The sequence below is a fragment of the Giraffa tippelskirchi genome, chromosome X (genome assembly GCF_054371585.1).
Source record: "Giraffa tippelskirchi isolate mGirTip1 chromosome X, T2T-mGirTip1v1.2.pri, whole genome shotgun sequence".
NCBI classification, from domain to species: Eukaryota; Metazoa; Chordata; class Mammalia; order Artiodactyla; family Giraffidae; genus Giraffa; species Giraffa tippelskirchi.
This window is the reverse complement of record NC_137289.1, coordinates 139,442,534-139,458,758: the sequence shown is the minus strand read 5'-3', so window position 1 is coordinate 139,458,758 and position 16,225 is coordinate 139,442,534. Positions and strand designations below refer to the sequence as shown.

The 16,225-nt window shown below is 39.9% G+C and overlaps 1 protein-coding gene across 4 annotated transcripts in view; it reads left to right on the top strand.

Annotated features, from left to right (window-relative positions):
* NHS (NHS actin remodeling regulator) overlaps positions 1-16,225 on the top strand; it is a 356,345-nt gene that overhangs the window by 294,631 nt on the left and 45,489 nt on the right. For all 4 annotated transcript variants that reach the window (XM_081564690.1, XM_081564689.1, XM_081564688.1 and 1 more), the window contains exon 3: positions 6,631-6,764. In XM_081564690.1, the coding sequence (XP_081420816.1) occupies positions 6,631-6,764 (134 nt within the window). The remainder of the gene's footprint in view (positions 1-6,630; positions 6,765-16,225) is intronic.

The window sequence follows — 16,225 nt, the reverse complement described above, 5'->3', positions numbered from 1 at the left end:
ATTTCTTTGAAATCTTTGAAAGTGAGGGGATGGCAAAAGATACTTCATGCAAATGGAAATGTCAAGAAAGTAAGGGTAGTGATACTCATATCGGACAAAATAGACTTTAAAACAAAGGCCATGAATAAAGACACAAAAGGACACTATATTAATGATACAAGGATCAACAGAAGAAAATATTATCCTCATTAACATATATCCACACAATACTAAAGCTCCTAAATACATAAAACAAATACTAACAGACATAAAAGGAGCAACTGATGGGAATACATTAATAGATTTTAACATTCCACTGATATCAATGGACAGACCTTCCAGACAGAACATCAGTAAGGCAATAGACACATCTAAATGACACTTTAGAATAGTTGGATTTGATTGATATCTACAGGACACTACATCCAAGGAAACCAGAATACACACTCTTTTTAAGCACACATGGAACATTCTCTAGGACAGACCACATACTAGGATATAAAATAAAGCCTGAACAAATTTAATAGGATAGAAATTATCTCAAGCATCTTCTCTTACCACAATGGCATGAAACTAGAAATCCATCAGAGAAAGAAAAATGAGGACATGGATACTAAACAACATGCTACTGAAAACCAATTAGCCAACAATGAAATTAAAGAGGAAATTTAAAAATACCTCAAGATAAAGGACAATAAAAACACAACCACCCAAAATCTTTGGGATATAGAAAAAGCAGTCCTGACCTGAGAGAAGTTCATAGCAATACAGACCTTCCTCAAGAAACAAGAAAAATCTCCAATAAACAACCTGACCTTCCACCTAAAAGAATTACAAAAAGAACATTCAAAACCTAAAGTCAGCAGAAGGAAGGAAATAATAAAGATCAGAGAGGAAATAAAATATAGATTAAAAATAAAAAAATCAATAAAACCAACAGCTGTTTTTTTGAAAGAGTAAGCAAAATCAATGAACCTCTAACCAGGCTCACCAATAACAAGAGAGAGAGGACCCAAATACACAAAATAAGAAATGAAAGAAAAATAATTACCAATACTGCAGACATATAAAAAAAATAAGAAAAATACTATGAACAGTAATATGCCAACAAAATGGACAACCTAGAAGAAACTGACAAATTTCTAGAAACATACAGCCTGCCAAAACTCAATATCAACAAGAAACAGATAATTTAAATACACTAATCACTAGAAGTAACATAGACTCATACCTATCCTTCTCAAACTCTTCCAAAAGACTAAAGAGGGGGGAACACTCCCCAAATCATTTTATGAAGCCAACATCATCCTGATACCAAAATCAAAGACATTACAAAAGAAGACAATTACAGCTCAATATCTTTGAAACATGTATCAACAGATGCAAAAATCCCCACCAAAATGTTAGCAAATCAATCCAACAACATATAAAAAGGATCATACATCATGATCAATTTGGATTCATTCCAAGGATGGTTCAACATACACACATCAATCAAAGTGATACACCATATGCCCTAAAAAAAAAGACAAAAACAACATGAACATCTCAATAAAATTAGAAAAAGCATTTGGTAAAATTTAATATCCATTCATGATAAAAACTCACACAAAAATGGGTATAACAATGTAATGCTGAATAACATCCATTTACAACAAACTCAGAGCTAATATGATACTCAGTGGCAAAAAGCTGAAAGCCTTCCACTGAATTCTGAAACACCAACGTGGATGCCAGCTCTCATCATTTCTATTCACCATAGTATTGGAAGTCCTAGCCACAGCAATTAGATGAGAAAAAGAAATAAAAGGTATCCAAACTAGAAGGGAAGAGATAAAATTGTCATTGTATGCAGATGATATGATACTCTATATAGAAAACCCTAAAGACTCCATATAAAAACTATTAGAATAAATGAATTCAGCAAGGTAGCAGGGTACAAGATCAACATACAGAAATCTGTTGCATTTCTTTACACTAACAATGAAATATAAGAGAAAGTAAAAAATTTATTGTGTATTTAAAGTTGTGTAAAAAAAAAAAATTAAATACCTAGGGAAAAAACCTAAGGTAAAAGACCTATATGTAAGAACTATAAAACACTGATAAAGGAAACTGAAGATGATACAAATACATGGAAAGATCGCCCATGCACTTGTTCTGGAAGAATTAATATTGTTAAAAACAGCCATGGTACCCAAAGCTATCTACAGATTTCATGTGATCTTTATCAAATTACCCATGACATTTTTCACAGAGCTATAACATATAATCCTAAAATTTATATGGAACTACAAAAGACCAAGAATTGCCTTAAGAACAAAGCTGGAGGCACAACCCTCCCAGACTTCAGACAAGATTACAAAGCTACAGCAATCAAAACAGCATGGTACTGTCACAAAAACAGATCAAAAGAACAGAATAGAAAAAACAGATAGATCAAAAGAACAGAATAGAGAGCCCAGGAATAAACCCACACACCTACAGTCATTAATCTTCAACAAAGGAGGTAAGAATATACAATAGAGAAAAGACACTCTTGTCAGCAAGTGGAGCTGGAAAAGCTGGACAGCCTCATGTAAACCAATGAATTAAGAACACTCCTTCACACCATACACAACAATAAATATAAAACGGCTTAAATACTTAAACATAAGATATAACACCATAAAACTCCTAGAAGAGAACATAGGCAAAAGATTCTCAGACATAAATGGTAATGTTTTCTTAGCTCAGTCTCCCAAGGTAAAAGAAATAAAAGCAAACAGAAATAAATAGGACCTAGTGAAGTCGGAGAAGGCAACGGCACCCCACTCCAGTATTCTTGCCTGGAAAATCCCATGGACAGAGGGGCCTGGTAGGCTACAGTCCATGGGGTCGCTACGAGTCGGACACGACTGAGCGACTTCACTTCCACTTTTCCCTTTCATGCACTGGAGAAGGAAATGGCAACCCACTCCAGTATTCTTGCCTGGAGAATCCCAGGGAGGGCGGAGCCTGCTGGGCTGCCATCTATGGGGTCGCACAGAGTCGGACACGACTGAAGCGACTCAGCAGCAGCAGCTTAGCAGTGAAGTTTGTAGACTTTCTCATAGCAAAGACATAAACAAAAAGACAACCATAAACAAAGAAACCATAAACAAAAAGACAACCTACAGACTGGGAAAAATATTTGCAAATAATGAGACCAACAAGGGCTTAGTTCCCAAAATATACATAAATCTCATACAACTTAATATAAAAAAAACTCAATAAACAGACGTTTTTCCAAAGAAGACATACAGATGGCCAACAGACACACGAAAAGATGGTCAACATGGCTAATTATTAGAGAAATGCAAATCAAAACTACAACAAGGTATCACCTCACACCAGTCAGAATAGCCATCATGAAAAAGTCTACAAATAATAAATGCTGGAGAAGGTTTAGAGAAAGAGTACCCTTCTATCCTGTTGGTGTGGCTGTAAAGTGGTGCAGCCACTATGGAGAACGGTATGAAGGTTCCTTAAAAAAGTAAAAATAGAGTTACCATATGATCCAGCAATCCCACTCCTGGACATACACCTGGAGAAAACTATAATTCAAAAAGATAGTTGCACTGCTATGTTCATAGCAGCACTGTTCACAATAGCCAAGACATGGAAACAACATGAGAGCTCATCAATAAATGAATGTATAAAGAAGATGTGGAATATATACAATGGAATATTACTCAGCAATGAAAAAAGAATGAAATATTGCACCAACATGGATGGACCTAGAGATTATCATTCTAAGTCAGAGAAAGAGAAATATATGTTGTCACTTATGTGTGGAATCCAAAAAAAATAAAATCCACTTATTTACCAAACAGAAATGGACTCATAGACATAGAAAACAAACCTGTGGTTACCAAAGGGGGATGGATAAATTAAGAGTATGGGATTAACAGATACCCATCACTATATATAAAATAGATTAACATCAAGGATTTACCTGTATAGCACAGGGAACTATATTCAGTATCTTATAACAGAAAGGAATCTGAAGCTGTATGCCTGAAACTAGCACAATATTGTAAATCTACTATATATAATAAATACTTTTTTAAAAAGTCTTCCTGATGAGCAACGGCTATGGAGGCAGTTTAGCAAAGAGCACCTACATGGGGTTGAGGACTTTTCTCTGGTTGTGAATGGGAGTCAACATTTGTCTCAAGAACCCCAAGCAAAGGAAGATGAGTAATTCTGCCACATTTTCCTGGCAGACAAAGTTGGCAGTTGAAGCAGGGAGGCCCACAGACAGGCCAATCAGACATGGACAGAAATCAGAAGGCTTGAGAGTGCTCAGGTACTGGTTTAGAGTGCAGCACACTGAATACAGCAAAGAAAGAGGTCAGCATTAGGGAGACCAGTGTAAACGGGCAACAAGACCCAGAGAAGGACCTAACAGCAAGGGCACAGTGAGGGCACTGACTCAGTACACAGCCCATGGGAAAGACAGGGCTTTAGAGTACATTCTATGGTTACAAAAGCAGACCTTCATGAAAGCATTAATTTCTTCTTCCTTTCAGTCACTCCACAAACATTTACTGAAAATCCTCTATATCACAGGCACAGCAGGGCACAGTGATGGAAAGCTGACTGTCATCTCTGTTGTCCGGGAGCAGACTTCTATACAGAGGTAGACATACAGAGAGATCCTGACTTTTATCAATACAATGACAGAGATGAAATGGGCCCTGGGCACTACAGGGCCTTTAGAGAAAGGACACCTGACTCCACCTGAGAGGGTCAGTGTAGTTGGCTGTTTCCTAATATGGGTAAAGGGCTTCCCTGGTGGCTCGGTGGTAAAGAGTCTGCCTGCCAATGCAAGAGATGCAGGTTCGATCCCTGGGTCAGGAAGATCACCTGGAGAAGGAAATGGCACCTCGCTCCAGTATTCTTGCCTGGGAAATCCCACGGACAGAGGAGCCTGGCGGGCTACAGTCCATGGGGTCGCAAAGAGTCGGACACGACTGAGCAACTAAACAACAATACGGGGAAAAGAATACTGTCTTATGAGTAGCCAAATATTCTATATTATCAGTGTCCAAAGAATTAGAATGTGATAAAATGTAATTATAACAAATACTATCAAATGCCAGCAGTCTTGCTCCGATGAGTGAGATATGTTTAGATCTTCTAGAGCTTACAAGTCAAGGAGTGGTCACGAGCAGGGCCCTGGGGCCAAGTGTGTACCAGTGACAGCTCGGCAATGACTTAGCCTCCCTGATCCATTTAGGCATCTGCACAAGAGGGACACTATCAGTGCCTGCTTCGTGCAGTTGTCAAGATAATGCACCTACAAGCTTTTGCAAAGCATCTCTGATGCATGCCCACTGCCCAACAAATACTGGGCATCACAATTATTATTGTAGATGTGCTGAGTAATGGCAGTTTTAAACAACAGAAGGCAATTTAGGACACCTGCTGCACAAATTTGTACCCTGGTCACATTGGGTGGGGGTCACGGGACTTTAGGCCCTGGGTGTGAGTGTGGGCTGGGTTTTGGCAGGTAGTGCAGCCTTTGGTGTGGCCAGTTTGTTGGGCAGGGTATGTTGAGTAGGCTCACTGATATACCCAGAAAGCTAAACTGTGCTTCTGGTGTTCCTGTGATTCTTATTATGCAGTTAGGATCACTTCACCCCACACATGGATATTTCTTGCTTTTTCCCAAAAGTAGCCTTATTCCTAAATCAGACAGTTGTCATCATTGGGATTCCTTTGCTTTCTCTAGGAACCCAGAATTTGAAAACCATCTGGGTGTTGTGGGTGACAGGGCTTAGATGGGTGCAATGGTGTGCTGGTCACAGTCTCTTTTTTAATAAGTGTAGGTAAGTAAGTAAGCGTTAGTTGCTCAGTTGTGCCCGACTCTTTGCAACCCCATGGACTGCAGCCCACCAGGCTCCTCTGTCCATGAGATTTTCCAGGCAAGGATACAGGAGTGGGTTGCCATTTCCTTCTCCAGGGGATCTTCCCAACCCAGGGATTGAACCTGGGTCTCCTGCACTGCAGGCAGATTCTTTACCAACTGAGCTACAAGGGAAGCCCAAAAAATGTAATAAAGAAATAAATGAATGAGGCCCTAATGTGTAGGACTCACCAGTTTCTGTGATATAAATATTCCCACTATAGCCTATTTCAAGTTACTGACAATTTAAAAGCTGGCTTGCAAAATTCCTGAACGCCTAACTATCTGTGCCCCTGAGCCAATGTGAGCTGGCTCCATCACCCACTGGATAGCTGTGAGCATCTAACCTTACCACGCCCTGGGAGGCTCTGGCATGTCTGTGCCTATGGTCCACTCCAGGACTCATGTCAGCAGATCTTGCACCACTATTCTAGATTTTTTCTTCTTGCTCATGTTGTTTTGAAACAAGTTGTGTTGAGCAATATCAAACGCAGAGTGATCCCGTCTTGAGACGGACCCACTGAAATGTAGGCATCCAATTTCATATTACTATGAAGTAAAAGTTGAGTTTAGAACCATTCTGAAAATCTTATTTGGTATACAGATGAGCTAGATTAGCAAAAACTCCCTTTTTTCCAGCCTTTTGCTCATCCTCCCAAGGGGGAAACAAATGGAAAATGCCAAGTGTGTTTCTGTACTATTGATTTTTCTGCCCCCAGAACACCGGAGCCGGAGCGATCGTCGGGAGCAGAGAGCTGCTGCACCCATCTCCGTAGCAGCTCCTCCACTGCCCGCCTACCCCCCGGCTCACAGCCAGAGGAGGCGCGAAGCCAAGGACCGGCACTTCTTAACGGTGAGCTTGGTGGCCAAGCGGCCACCCTGTGCCTGCTCAGTGGGAAGTCTGAGTGGGTCTTGGGAGTCAGTGTCCCTTCTACCAAAGGAGACTGCCTGAAAGAGCTAGTCATGGGCATTTGACAGCTGAATTTTTCCCCTTTTGTTTCTGAAAGGAATGCCTCTTTATTTGGAATAGAGTGGGGATACAGATTTGTTTTCGGTTAATTGGCTGCACAATGCTGTAAAGCAGTAACAGTTAACAACTCTAAGAGAAATTAGGAGTATGGGATTAAGACATATACAGTGCTATCTATAAAAAAAGATAAACAGGATTTATTGCATAGTTTTGTTGTATACCTGAAACTAACATGATATTGTAAACTAACTATACTTTAATAAAAATAAAATTAGGGGGAAAAGTCCTTCAAATCCTAATTCTTCTGCATACAAGCTGAAAGATTTAGGGCTGGTTATTTACCTTCTTTGTCCTAAGCTCCCTTATCTGTAACATGGGGATATTAATAGTAGCTAGCTTATAGAGTTTGAGGGTTAAATGAGATAAGGCATGCAAAGATCTTAGCACAATGCCAAGCATAGAGCAAGACCTCAGTAAATGTTAATTGCTGCAACCACTACTGTTGTTACTAGCCAGGTGATAGCGTGGCTGTCTTGGTAGGGTGAACTGAGAAACAACTTACGTGATGTGAAAAATTACTGTTTAAAGATGAATCATGTCATAATTTGATGCTTCCCCCATTCTATAAAGAAAGGTGTTCTGAGTAACCAGTTACTAGAGTGATAGCACCACCACTGGTGATGTCAGCCTTGCCTGGGTGGGTGTGGCTCAAGCCCCCAAGTATGGATCAGAGATGATGAAGCTGAGACCAGCTCAGAATACCTGGAAACACCATTACTCCAGGTGTGTCTTCTGAGGCCTCAGCAGGGACAGGTGAGCACTTTCTGCCATCATTGAGGTGAGGGACTGCTATTTCTGTGACCAAATCAGCCCACATAGCCTGCCTGAGTGGTTGGACTCCTGCACCCTTGTCATGCCAGTGTGAGGCCCTAAGTCTAAAGAAGTTATAATAGTGTAGGGAGAGGTTGAGGGTTTTATTTGAAATTAAGGTTGTATGTATGATTATAAACCCTGTATCCTTATGGGTTTTATAACATGCAAATTAGATGCAAAATATTTGGGTCACATGATGCCAGACACCCAGATGAGAACAGATTTTATCTAAATGACTCTCATGATATATCCAGATAAAACAATGGGTGATATTTAACAGTAGACAGACATTTATGCTACCTGTGGCTAGACAGTAGGCTTCACGTCCTTCAGGCTCATCAAATGTCTGCTAAGTGCCATGTCAAACCACACTGCCGCAATGCAGCCCAGGGACCAGAAAGGAAGGTAAGAGCCTCTGAGGGCTTTCCAGGTCTTTATATAGAATAGTTACACATGCTAATGATTTGTCATAAAAGCCCCTGCTTGACAAAAGTTCCTATTAACCTCAAATCTGCTTGCTGAAGCATTTGCTTTTAATGAGGCATTTTCTGCATAAAAATGCTAAAAATATTTTTCCCATTCATTGTAACATGTTTTGTGGCTCATTAAGTTGGTTTTTTTGGCAGGGGGGAGGTGGGAGAGAAGAATGTTAAGCGTTTACAGAAATGACATAAAAATATTACCCTTTGTCTTCATCTGCATAATTTTTAATAATGTCTAAATTCCAAAGTAAGACTATAGGAAAAAGCTTAGACTAATGAATAGCAGTGAGGGTGCTTCATTTTCCCAATAGACCTTAATAAGAGGTCATACTTATATAAAGCAGAAAATTTACCCATCTCAGTGATACTATTTAGTATATCTAAGTAATTTGGGAAAACTTTAACTGTTTCATTTGTTTGATTGAGTTTGGGTCACCATGGTCACTGGAAGATTTTCTATTCAAGTTGAATCCCTCAGACTTGGAGCTGACTGAGTTCTGTACATTATTCTTACAAAGGATGTACACTGCTAAAAGAGAAAAGGCTGTTGGTATAGGGATAGGAAATTTGTAGCCAAATTGCTAGACAGATATTGTCAGAAATGGCAACTCTTCTTTCATTTACAAGACTTTAGTTAAATCATTTTTTTCCTTTAAAAAAGCATTCATACTGAGATTCTGATATATAATCATCCAAAATTCTACAAACTATTATACTGTACCTTGGTCATTAAAGACATAGACTGTGAAGCCAACTGCCTGGAATTGAAGACCAGCTCTGCTATTTACGAGCTATGTGACCCTAAACAAGCTAATCATTTCAGTGTCTCAGGGATAATAAGAGCTAGTACCTCAAAAGTCTGAAATAAGGATTGAATGTATTAATACATGTAAACAGTACCTGAAGCCTAATAAGCACTCAATATGTATTAGACACCATCATCATTATTATAATTAGGCAATCAAATCCCTGAGGTTATCAGTGATACAGTGATAAGACCATGGGTCTAACTAGGTTTAAATCCCTGCTCTGTAAGCTGAAAAATCCAAGGGATATCTCCTAACTAAAGCCCATGGGGAAACCCTCCCTCAGCAAGGGTGGCAAAGGAGGTGATTTCAGGCCCAGACGGTTTCCCAGAGAAATTCAACTAAACCTTCAAAGTCCAGATAATACCAATGCTCTATAAGTTGTTTCAGCACATTGAAAATAAAGAACCTCCCCATTTCTTTTATGAACTTTTTCTGAAGGTTTGATACTTAAACCTGATACAGATGGGAGGGAAGGTGGGAAGGAGGGAGAGTAAAAGGAGGGAAGGACAGACCAATATCAGCTCATGATTATTGATGCAAAACTACTAAATTAGGACTTCCCTAGTGATACAGTGGATAAGAGTCTGCCTGACAATGCAGGGGACACAGGTTTGATCCCTAGTCTGGGTAGATTCCACATGCCGTGGAGCAGCTAAGCCCGTGTGCCACAACTAATAAGCCCACGTGCCACAACTACTGAAGCCTGCATGCCCTAGAGCCCACGCTCTGCAACAGGAGAAGCCACCCCAATGAGAAGCCTATGCACCTCAAGAAAGAGTAGCCCCTGCTTGCCACAACTAGAGAAAGCCCACATGCATCAATGAAGACCCAGTGCAAAGCTGAAATAAATAAAATACATTTAAAAAAACTAAATTAACTTTGAGCAAACAGAATACAGTATCACATTAAGAAATTAATATACCATGACTAAATGGGATTTATTCCAGGAATGGAAGGTTAGTTCAGTATTAGGAAATCTATTAGCATCATATACTGCGTTAATAGATCTAAGGAGGAAAAATCCATATGATTACTTCCATAGGTGATGGAAAGGCCTTTAATAAAATACAAGACCTATTCTTTATGAAAAGACTTGAGAGAATAGGAAGTGAGTGGTACTTCATTAACAGGATAAAATATTTCTGCTTTAGTCCTAAAGCCAATATCTTACTTAATAGGGAAACATCAGAGGCATTTCTACTAAAATCAGGAACAAAAGAAGGATACTCACTATCTGGTACTAATTGGCATTATATTAGAGGGATTAATCCATGAAGTTAGACAAAATAAATCAATTACAGGTATAAGAATTGGTAAAGAAGAAGTAAACCTAGGTCTAGTTGCAGGTGATGTGATGCTGTACCAGGAAAATTGTAGAGAATCAATGATAAAACTAAACAATAAAAGAATTCAGTACAGTAGCAGGACATAAACACACAAAAATCAATACCTTTCATTTACACAAATGAGAGACAATTAGATGACCTAGTGCTATAGAAAATTCCATTTACAGCAATAACAAAGAAGATTACTTAGAAATTAATTTTTCACAAATGTACAAAACCTATATTGGAAAAGCTTGAAAGCATTCCTAAAAGACACAAAATTAGACTTTCTCAAATGGAAGGACATCCCTTGTTCTCGTATAGAATGATTCAGCACTATCAACAAGTCAGTTCTAAGTTAACTTAGAAATTTAACACAATCCCCCCAAAAATTACTCATAAGCTTTTTTTTAAAAGGGAGTTAGATCCATTGATACTGAAGTCCTAATGGAGAAGCAAACATACAAGAACAGCTAGAGAAAATTCTGGCCAAGATAGCAGAGTAGAAAAACCCTGAGCTCACCTCCTCACACAGCACACCCATACCACAACCATCTGCAGAACAACCATCTATGAAAAAGACCAAAACCTACCAGAAAAGATCTTTAATAACTAGAGACGTAAAAAAAAAAAAAAAAAAACAAGGAACCACAACAAGATGGGTAGGAGTGGATTTGTGATATAATTAAGTCCCATACCTGCAAGGTGAGTGACCCACAAACTGGAGAATACTTACATTGCAGAGTTTTTCCCACAGGAGAGATCTGAGTCCCACATCAGGTGCCCTAGCCCAGAGGTCCTGCAATGCTCTGGGAAGACAAGCCCCCAGAGCATTTGGCTTTGAAGGCCAGCAGGGTTTAAGCACTCTTGAAGGATGCACACACAAAAACCTCATCCATACCAAGATCCAGGGCAAAAGCAGTAATTTCATAGGAGCCAGGACCAGAACTATCTGCTGGTCTTGAAGAGCCTCCCCGAGAGGTGGGGGCAGCTGTGGCTCATCCTGGGGACACAGACACCAGCAGCAGCCGTATTTAGGAACTTCTTCTACCCCATGGAAGTTAGTGCTGGCAGGTGCCATTAGCTCAGTAGCACCAAGCCATGGCCTTACCCAGTGGCCTGTAGGCACCTGTTTTGGGGAATCTCAGGAACTGGATGGGGACACAGCCCCACCCATTAGCACATAGGCTGCCTAAAGACTTCATGAGCTCATGCGTGCTTAGTCACTCAGTCGTGTCCAACTCTTTGTGACCCCATGGACTGTAACCCGCCAGGCTCCTCTGTCCATGGGGATTCTCCAGGCAAGAATGCTGGAGTGGGTTGCCATTCCCTTCTCCAGGGGATCTTCCTGACCTAGGGATTGAACCCAGGTCTCCCACATTGCAAGCGGATTCTTTACCGTCTGAGCTCATATGAGCCTGAGTTCATAGCCCCCTCTAGACACACCTCTAGGCATGGCCCTGCCCAGCAGAAGGCCAAGACCCAGCACCACCCACCAGTGGGCAGACACCAGATGCCAGAAAACCACAATCCCACAGCTTGTAGACCCACCCAGCCAAAAGTACATCAGACCCAATTCTTGGACAAGCCCTGCCCACTAGCAGAACAACACAAGTTTTGGGACACCCCAAACCTCATACTCAACTGTGTTAGGAACTATGCCTCCACCACCCATCAGTGATCTGACACCAGCTCTGGATCCCTGGACCCTGCAGCCAGACTCCAGGATCAGGCTTCGCCTGCCAGTAGTCTAGCACTAATCCCAAGAACTGCCTTCACCCACCACTAAAGAGGACAATAGCCCCTGAGTCTTCTGTACCCTGACTCCACCCACCAGTGAGCTGGCCCTAGCCCCAGGGCCCCCTGGAGTTCTGCAGTCAGACACCTCATAAACAAGTCCCAGCAGCCAGTAGCATCCACACAAGGCAGGGCCTGACAACCAGTTGGACTAGGTGCCTACCAGACCACCCACATAGTCAGCCCACCACAACAGAAGGACCCATACAGCCATCTTACAGGGAATCCCTAGAGCATATAGCTTGGGTGACAAGAGGGTAATGTGCTTCAGGGACGCATAGGCCTTGTCCTACAGAGGGGCACTCCTCCAAGGTTGAGAAACATAACTAACCTACTACGTATGTAAAAATACCAACAGCAACTTAGACAAAAATGAGGTAGCAGAGGAACACGTTCCAGATGAAGGAATAAGATAAAACCCCAGAAGAACTAAGTGAAGAGGAGACAGGCATTCTACCTTAGAAGGAGGTCAGAGTAATGATCGTAAAGATGATGAAACAACTTGGGAGAAGAATGGATGCACAAAACAAGTTAGAAGTTTTTAACAAAGAGTTAGAAAATATAAAGAATAATGAAATAGAGATGAAGAACAATAACTGAAATGAAAAATTTTACTTTAGGAGGAATGTAGACTAAATGATATCAAGGACTGGATCGATGAGCTGGAAGACAGTGGTAGAAATCACTACCGGTGAACAGAAAAAAAAAAAAAAGAATGAAAAGAGGACAGTTTAAGAGACCTCTGGAACAACATCAAGCTACTAAAAATCGCATTATACAGGTCCCAGAAGGAGAAGAAAGAGAGAAACAGGCTGAGAACATATCTGAAAATCTAATAGCTGAAAACTTGCCTAACCTGGGAAAGAAAAGTCACCTAAGTCTAGGAAGCAGAGTCCCATAGAGAAGAACACAAAAAGGGACACACCAAGACACACTATAATTAAAATGACAAAAATTAAGGATAAAGAGAGAATATGAGAAACATCAAGGGAAAAGCAACATGTAACATTCAAGGGAACTCCCATAAGGCTATCAGCTGAGTTTTCATCATAAAATCTGCAGGCCAGAACAGAATGGCACAATATATTTCAAGTGATGAAACAGAAAAACCTACAACCAAGACAACTCTACCCAGCAAGGCTCTCTTTCAGATTTCACAGAGAAATCAAAGGCTTTACAGGCAAGCAGAAAGAGTTCAGCACCACCAAACCAGATTTACAACAAATGTTAAAGGAACTTCCCCAAGCAAAAAGAGAAAAGGCCCCAAGTAGAAACAAGAAAATTATAAAATGAGAAAGCTCACCAGTAAAGGCAAATATACAGTAAAGGTAGGAAATCATCCACACACAAAACTAGTAGGGAGGTTAAAGACAAAAGTAGTAAAATCATCTATATCCACAATAAACTGTTAAGGAATACACAAAATAACCTCATAAAAATATGATATTAAAAATAGTAATTGTGGGAACTCCCTGCCAGCCAGTGGTTAGAACTCTACACTTCCTATGCATGGGGCACAGGTTCAATCTCTGGTTGCAGAATTTAGATTCCATAAGCCTTGCAGCAAAAATAAAGCAATCATGAGGGGAGGAGAATACAAATGCAGGATTTTTGAAATTTATTCAGGGTGCCCAGTCTTGCCACTATTATTTAACATACTTTTGGAAGTCTTGGTCATGGCAATCAGAGAAGAAAAAGAAAAGGAATCCAGATTGGAAAAGAAGTAAAACTGTCACTGTTTGCAGATGATGTGATACTGAAAATCCTAAAAATGCCACCAGAAAACTACTAAAGCTAATCAATGAATTTAGTAAACTCACAGGATACAGAATTAATACACCAAAATCTCTTCTATTCCTGTATACTAACAATGAAAAATCAGAAAGAGAAATGAAAGAAACAATCTCATTCACCATTGCAACAAAAAGAATAAAATACCTAGGAATAAACCTACCTATGGACAAAAAAGCCCTGTATCCAGAAAAACTATAAGACACTGATGAAAGAAATCAAAGATGATACAAACAGATGGAGAGATATACCATGTTCCAGGATTGAAACAATCAATATTGTGAAATGACTATACTACCCAAAGCAATCTACAAAGTCAATGCAATCCCTTTCAAATCACCAATGGCATTTTTTACAGCACTATAACAAAAAATTTTTACAATCTGTTTGGAAACACAAAAGATCCCAAAGAGCCAAAGGAATCTTGAGAAAGGAAAATGGAACTGGAAGAATCAAGCTCCCTGACTTTAGATGGTACCACAAAGCTAGAGTCATCAAGACAGTATGGTGCTGGCAAAAAACCAGAAATATACATCAATGAAACAGGATAGAAAGCTCAGAGATAAACCCATGCACCTATGGTCACCTTATCTTTGACAAAGGAGGCAAGAATACACAATGGAGAAAAGAAAGCCTCTTCTATAAGTAGTGCTGGGAAAACTAGACACCTACATGTAAAAGAATGAAATTAGAACACTTCCTAACACAATACACAAAAATAAACTCAAAATGGATTAAAGAACAAAATGTAAGGCCAGGCACGATAAAACTCTTAGAGGAAAACAGGCAAAACACTCTTTGACATAAATTGCAGCAAGATCCTTTTTTACGCACCTCCTAGAGTAATGAAAATAAAAACAAAAATAAAAATAAATAAATGGAACCTAATTAAACTTAAGAGCTTTTGCACAGCAAAGGAAACTCTACATAAGATGAAAAAACAACCCTCAGAATGGCAGAAAATATTTGCAAACAAAGCAACTGACAAAATATATCTCCAAAATATTATCTCCAAAATATATAAGCAGCTCATGCATCTCAATATCAAAACAACAACAACCCAATCAAAAAATGGGTGAAAGACTTAAATAGCCATTTCTCCAAAGAAAACATACAGATGGCTAATAAACACATGAAAAGATGCTCATCATTGCTCTTTATTAGAGAAATGCAAATCAAAGCTAAAATGAGGTATCACCTCACACTGGTCAGAATGGCCATCATCAAAAAATTGTACAAACAATTAATGCTGGAGAGCATGTGGCGAAAAGGGAACCCGCTTGCACTGTTGGTGGGAATATAAATTGATACAACCACTCTGGAGAGCAGTATGGAGGCTCCTTAAAAACTAAAAACAAAACTACCATATGACCCAGAATTCCCACTACTGGGCATATACCCTGAGAAAACCATAATTCGAAAAGACACATGTACCCCAGTGTTCGCTGCAACACTATTTGCAATAGTCAGGACATAGAAGCAACCTAAATGTTCATTGACAGATAAATGGATGAATATATGGTCCATATATACAATGGAGTATTACCCCTAAAAAGGAACAAACCTGGGTCATTTGTAGAGATGTGGATGAACCTAGAGTCTGTGATACAGAGTGAGTAAGTCAAAAAGAGTAAAACAAATGTTGTATATTAACACATGTATATGGACTCTAGAAAAATGGTACTGATGAACCTATCTGCAGGACAGGAATACAGACAGAGAGAATGGACTTGGGGACACAAGATGAATTGAGAGGGTAGCATATACACTACCATGTGTAAAATAGATAACTAGTGGGAAGCTGCTGTGTAACACAGGGAGCTCTGTGATGACCTAGAGGGTGGGAGGGAGGAGGCTCAAGAGGGAGGAGATATATGTATACATACAGCTCATTCATATTGTTGTACAGCAGAAACACAACACTGTAAAGCAATTATACTCCAATTTAAATAAATAAATAAAATAGACACCACAGAAATAAAAAGGATAAGAGACTACTAGGGCTTCCCTTGTAGCTCAGTCGGTAAAAAAATCTGCCTACAATACAGTAGACCCAGGTTTGATTCCTGGGTTGGGAAGATCCCCTAAAGAAGGAAATGGCAACCCACTCCAGTATTCTTGCCTGGAAAATCCCATGGACAGAGGAGGCAGGCAGGCTACAGTCCATGGGGTCGCAGGAGTTGGACACAACTTAATGACTAAACCACCAAAAGACTACTACAGACAACTATATGCCAATAAAATGGACAACCTAGAGGACACATGGA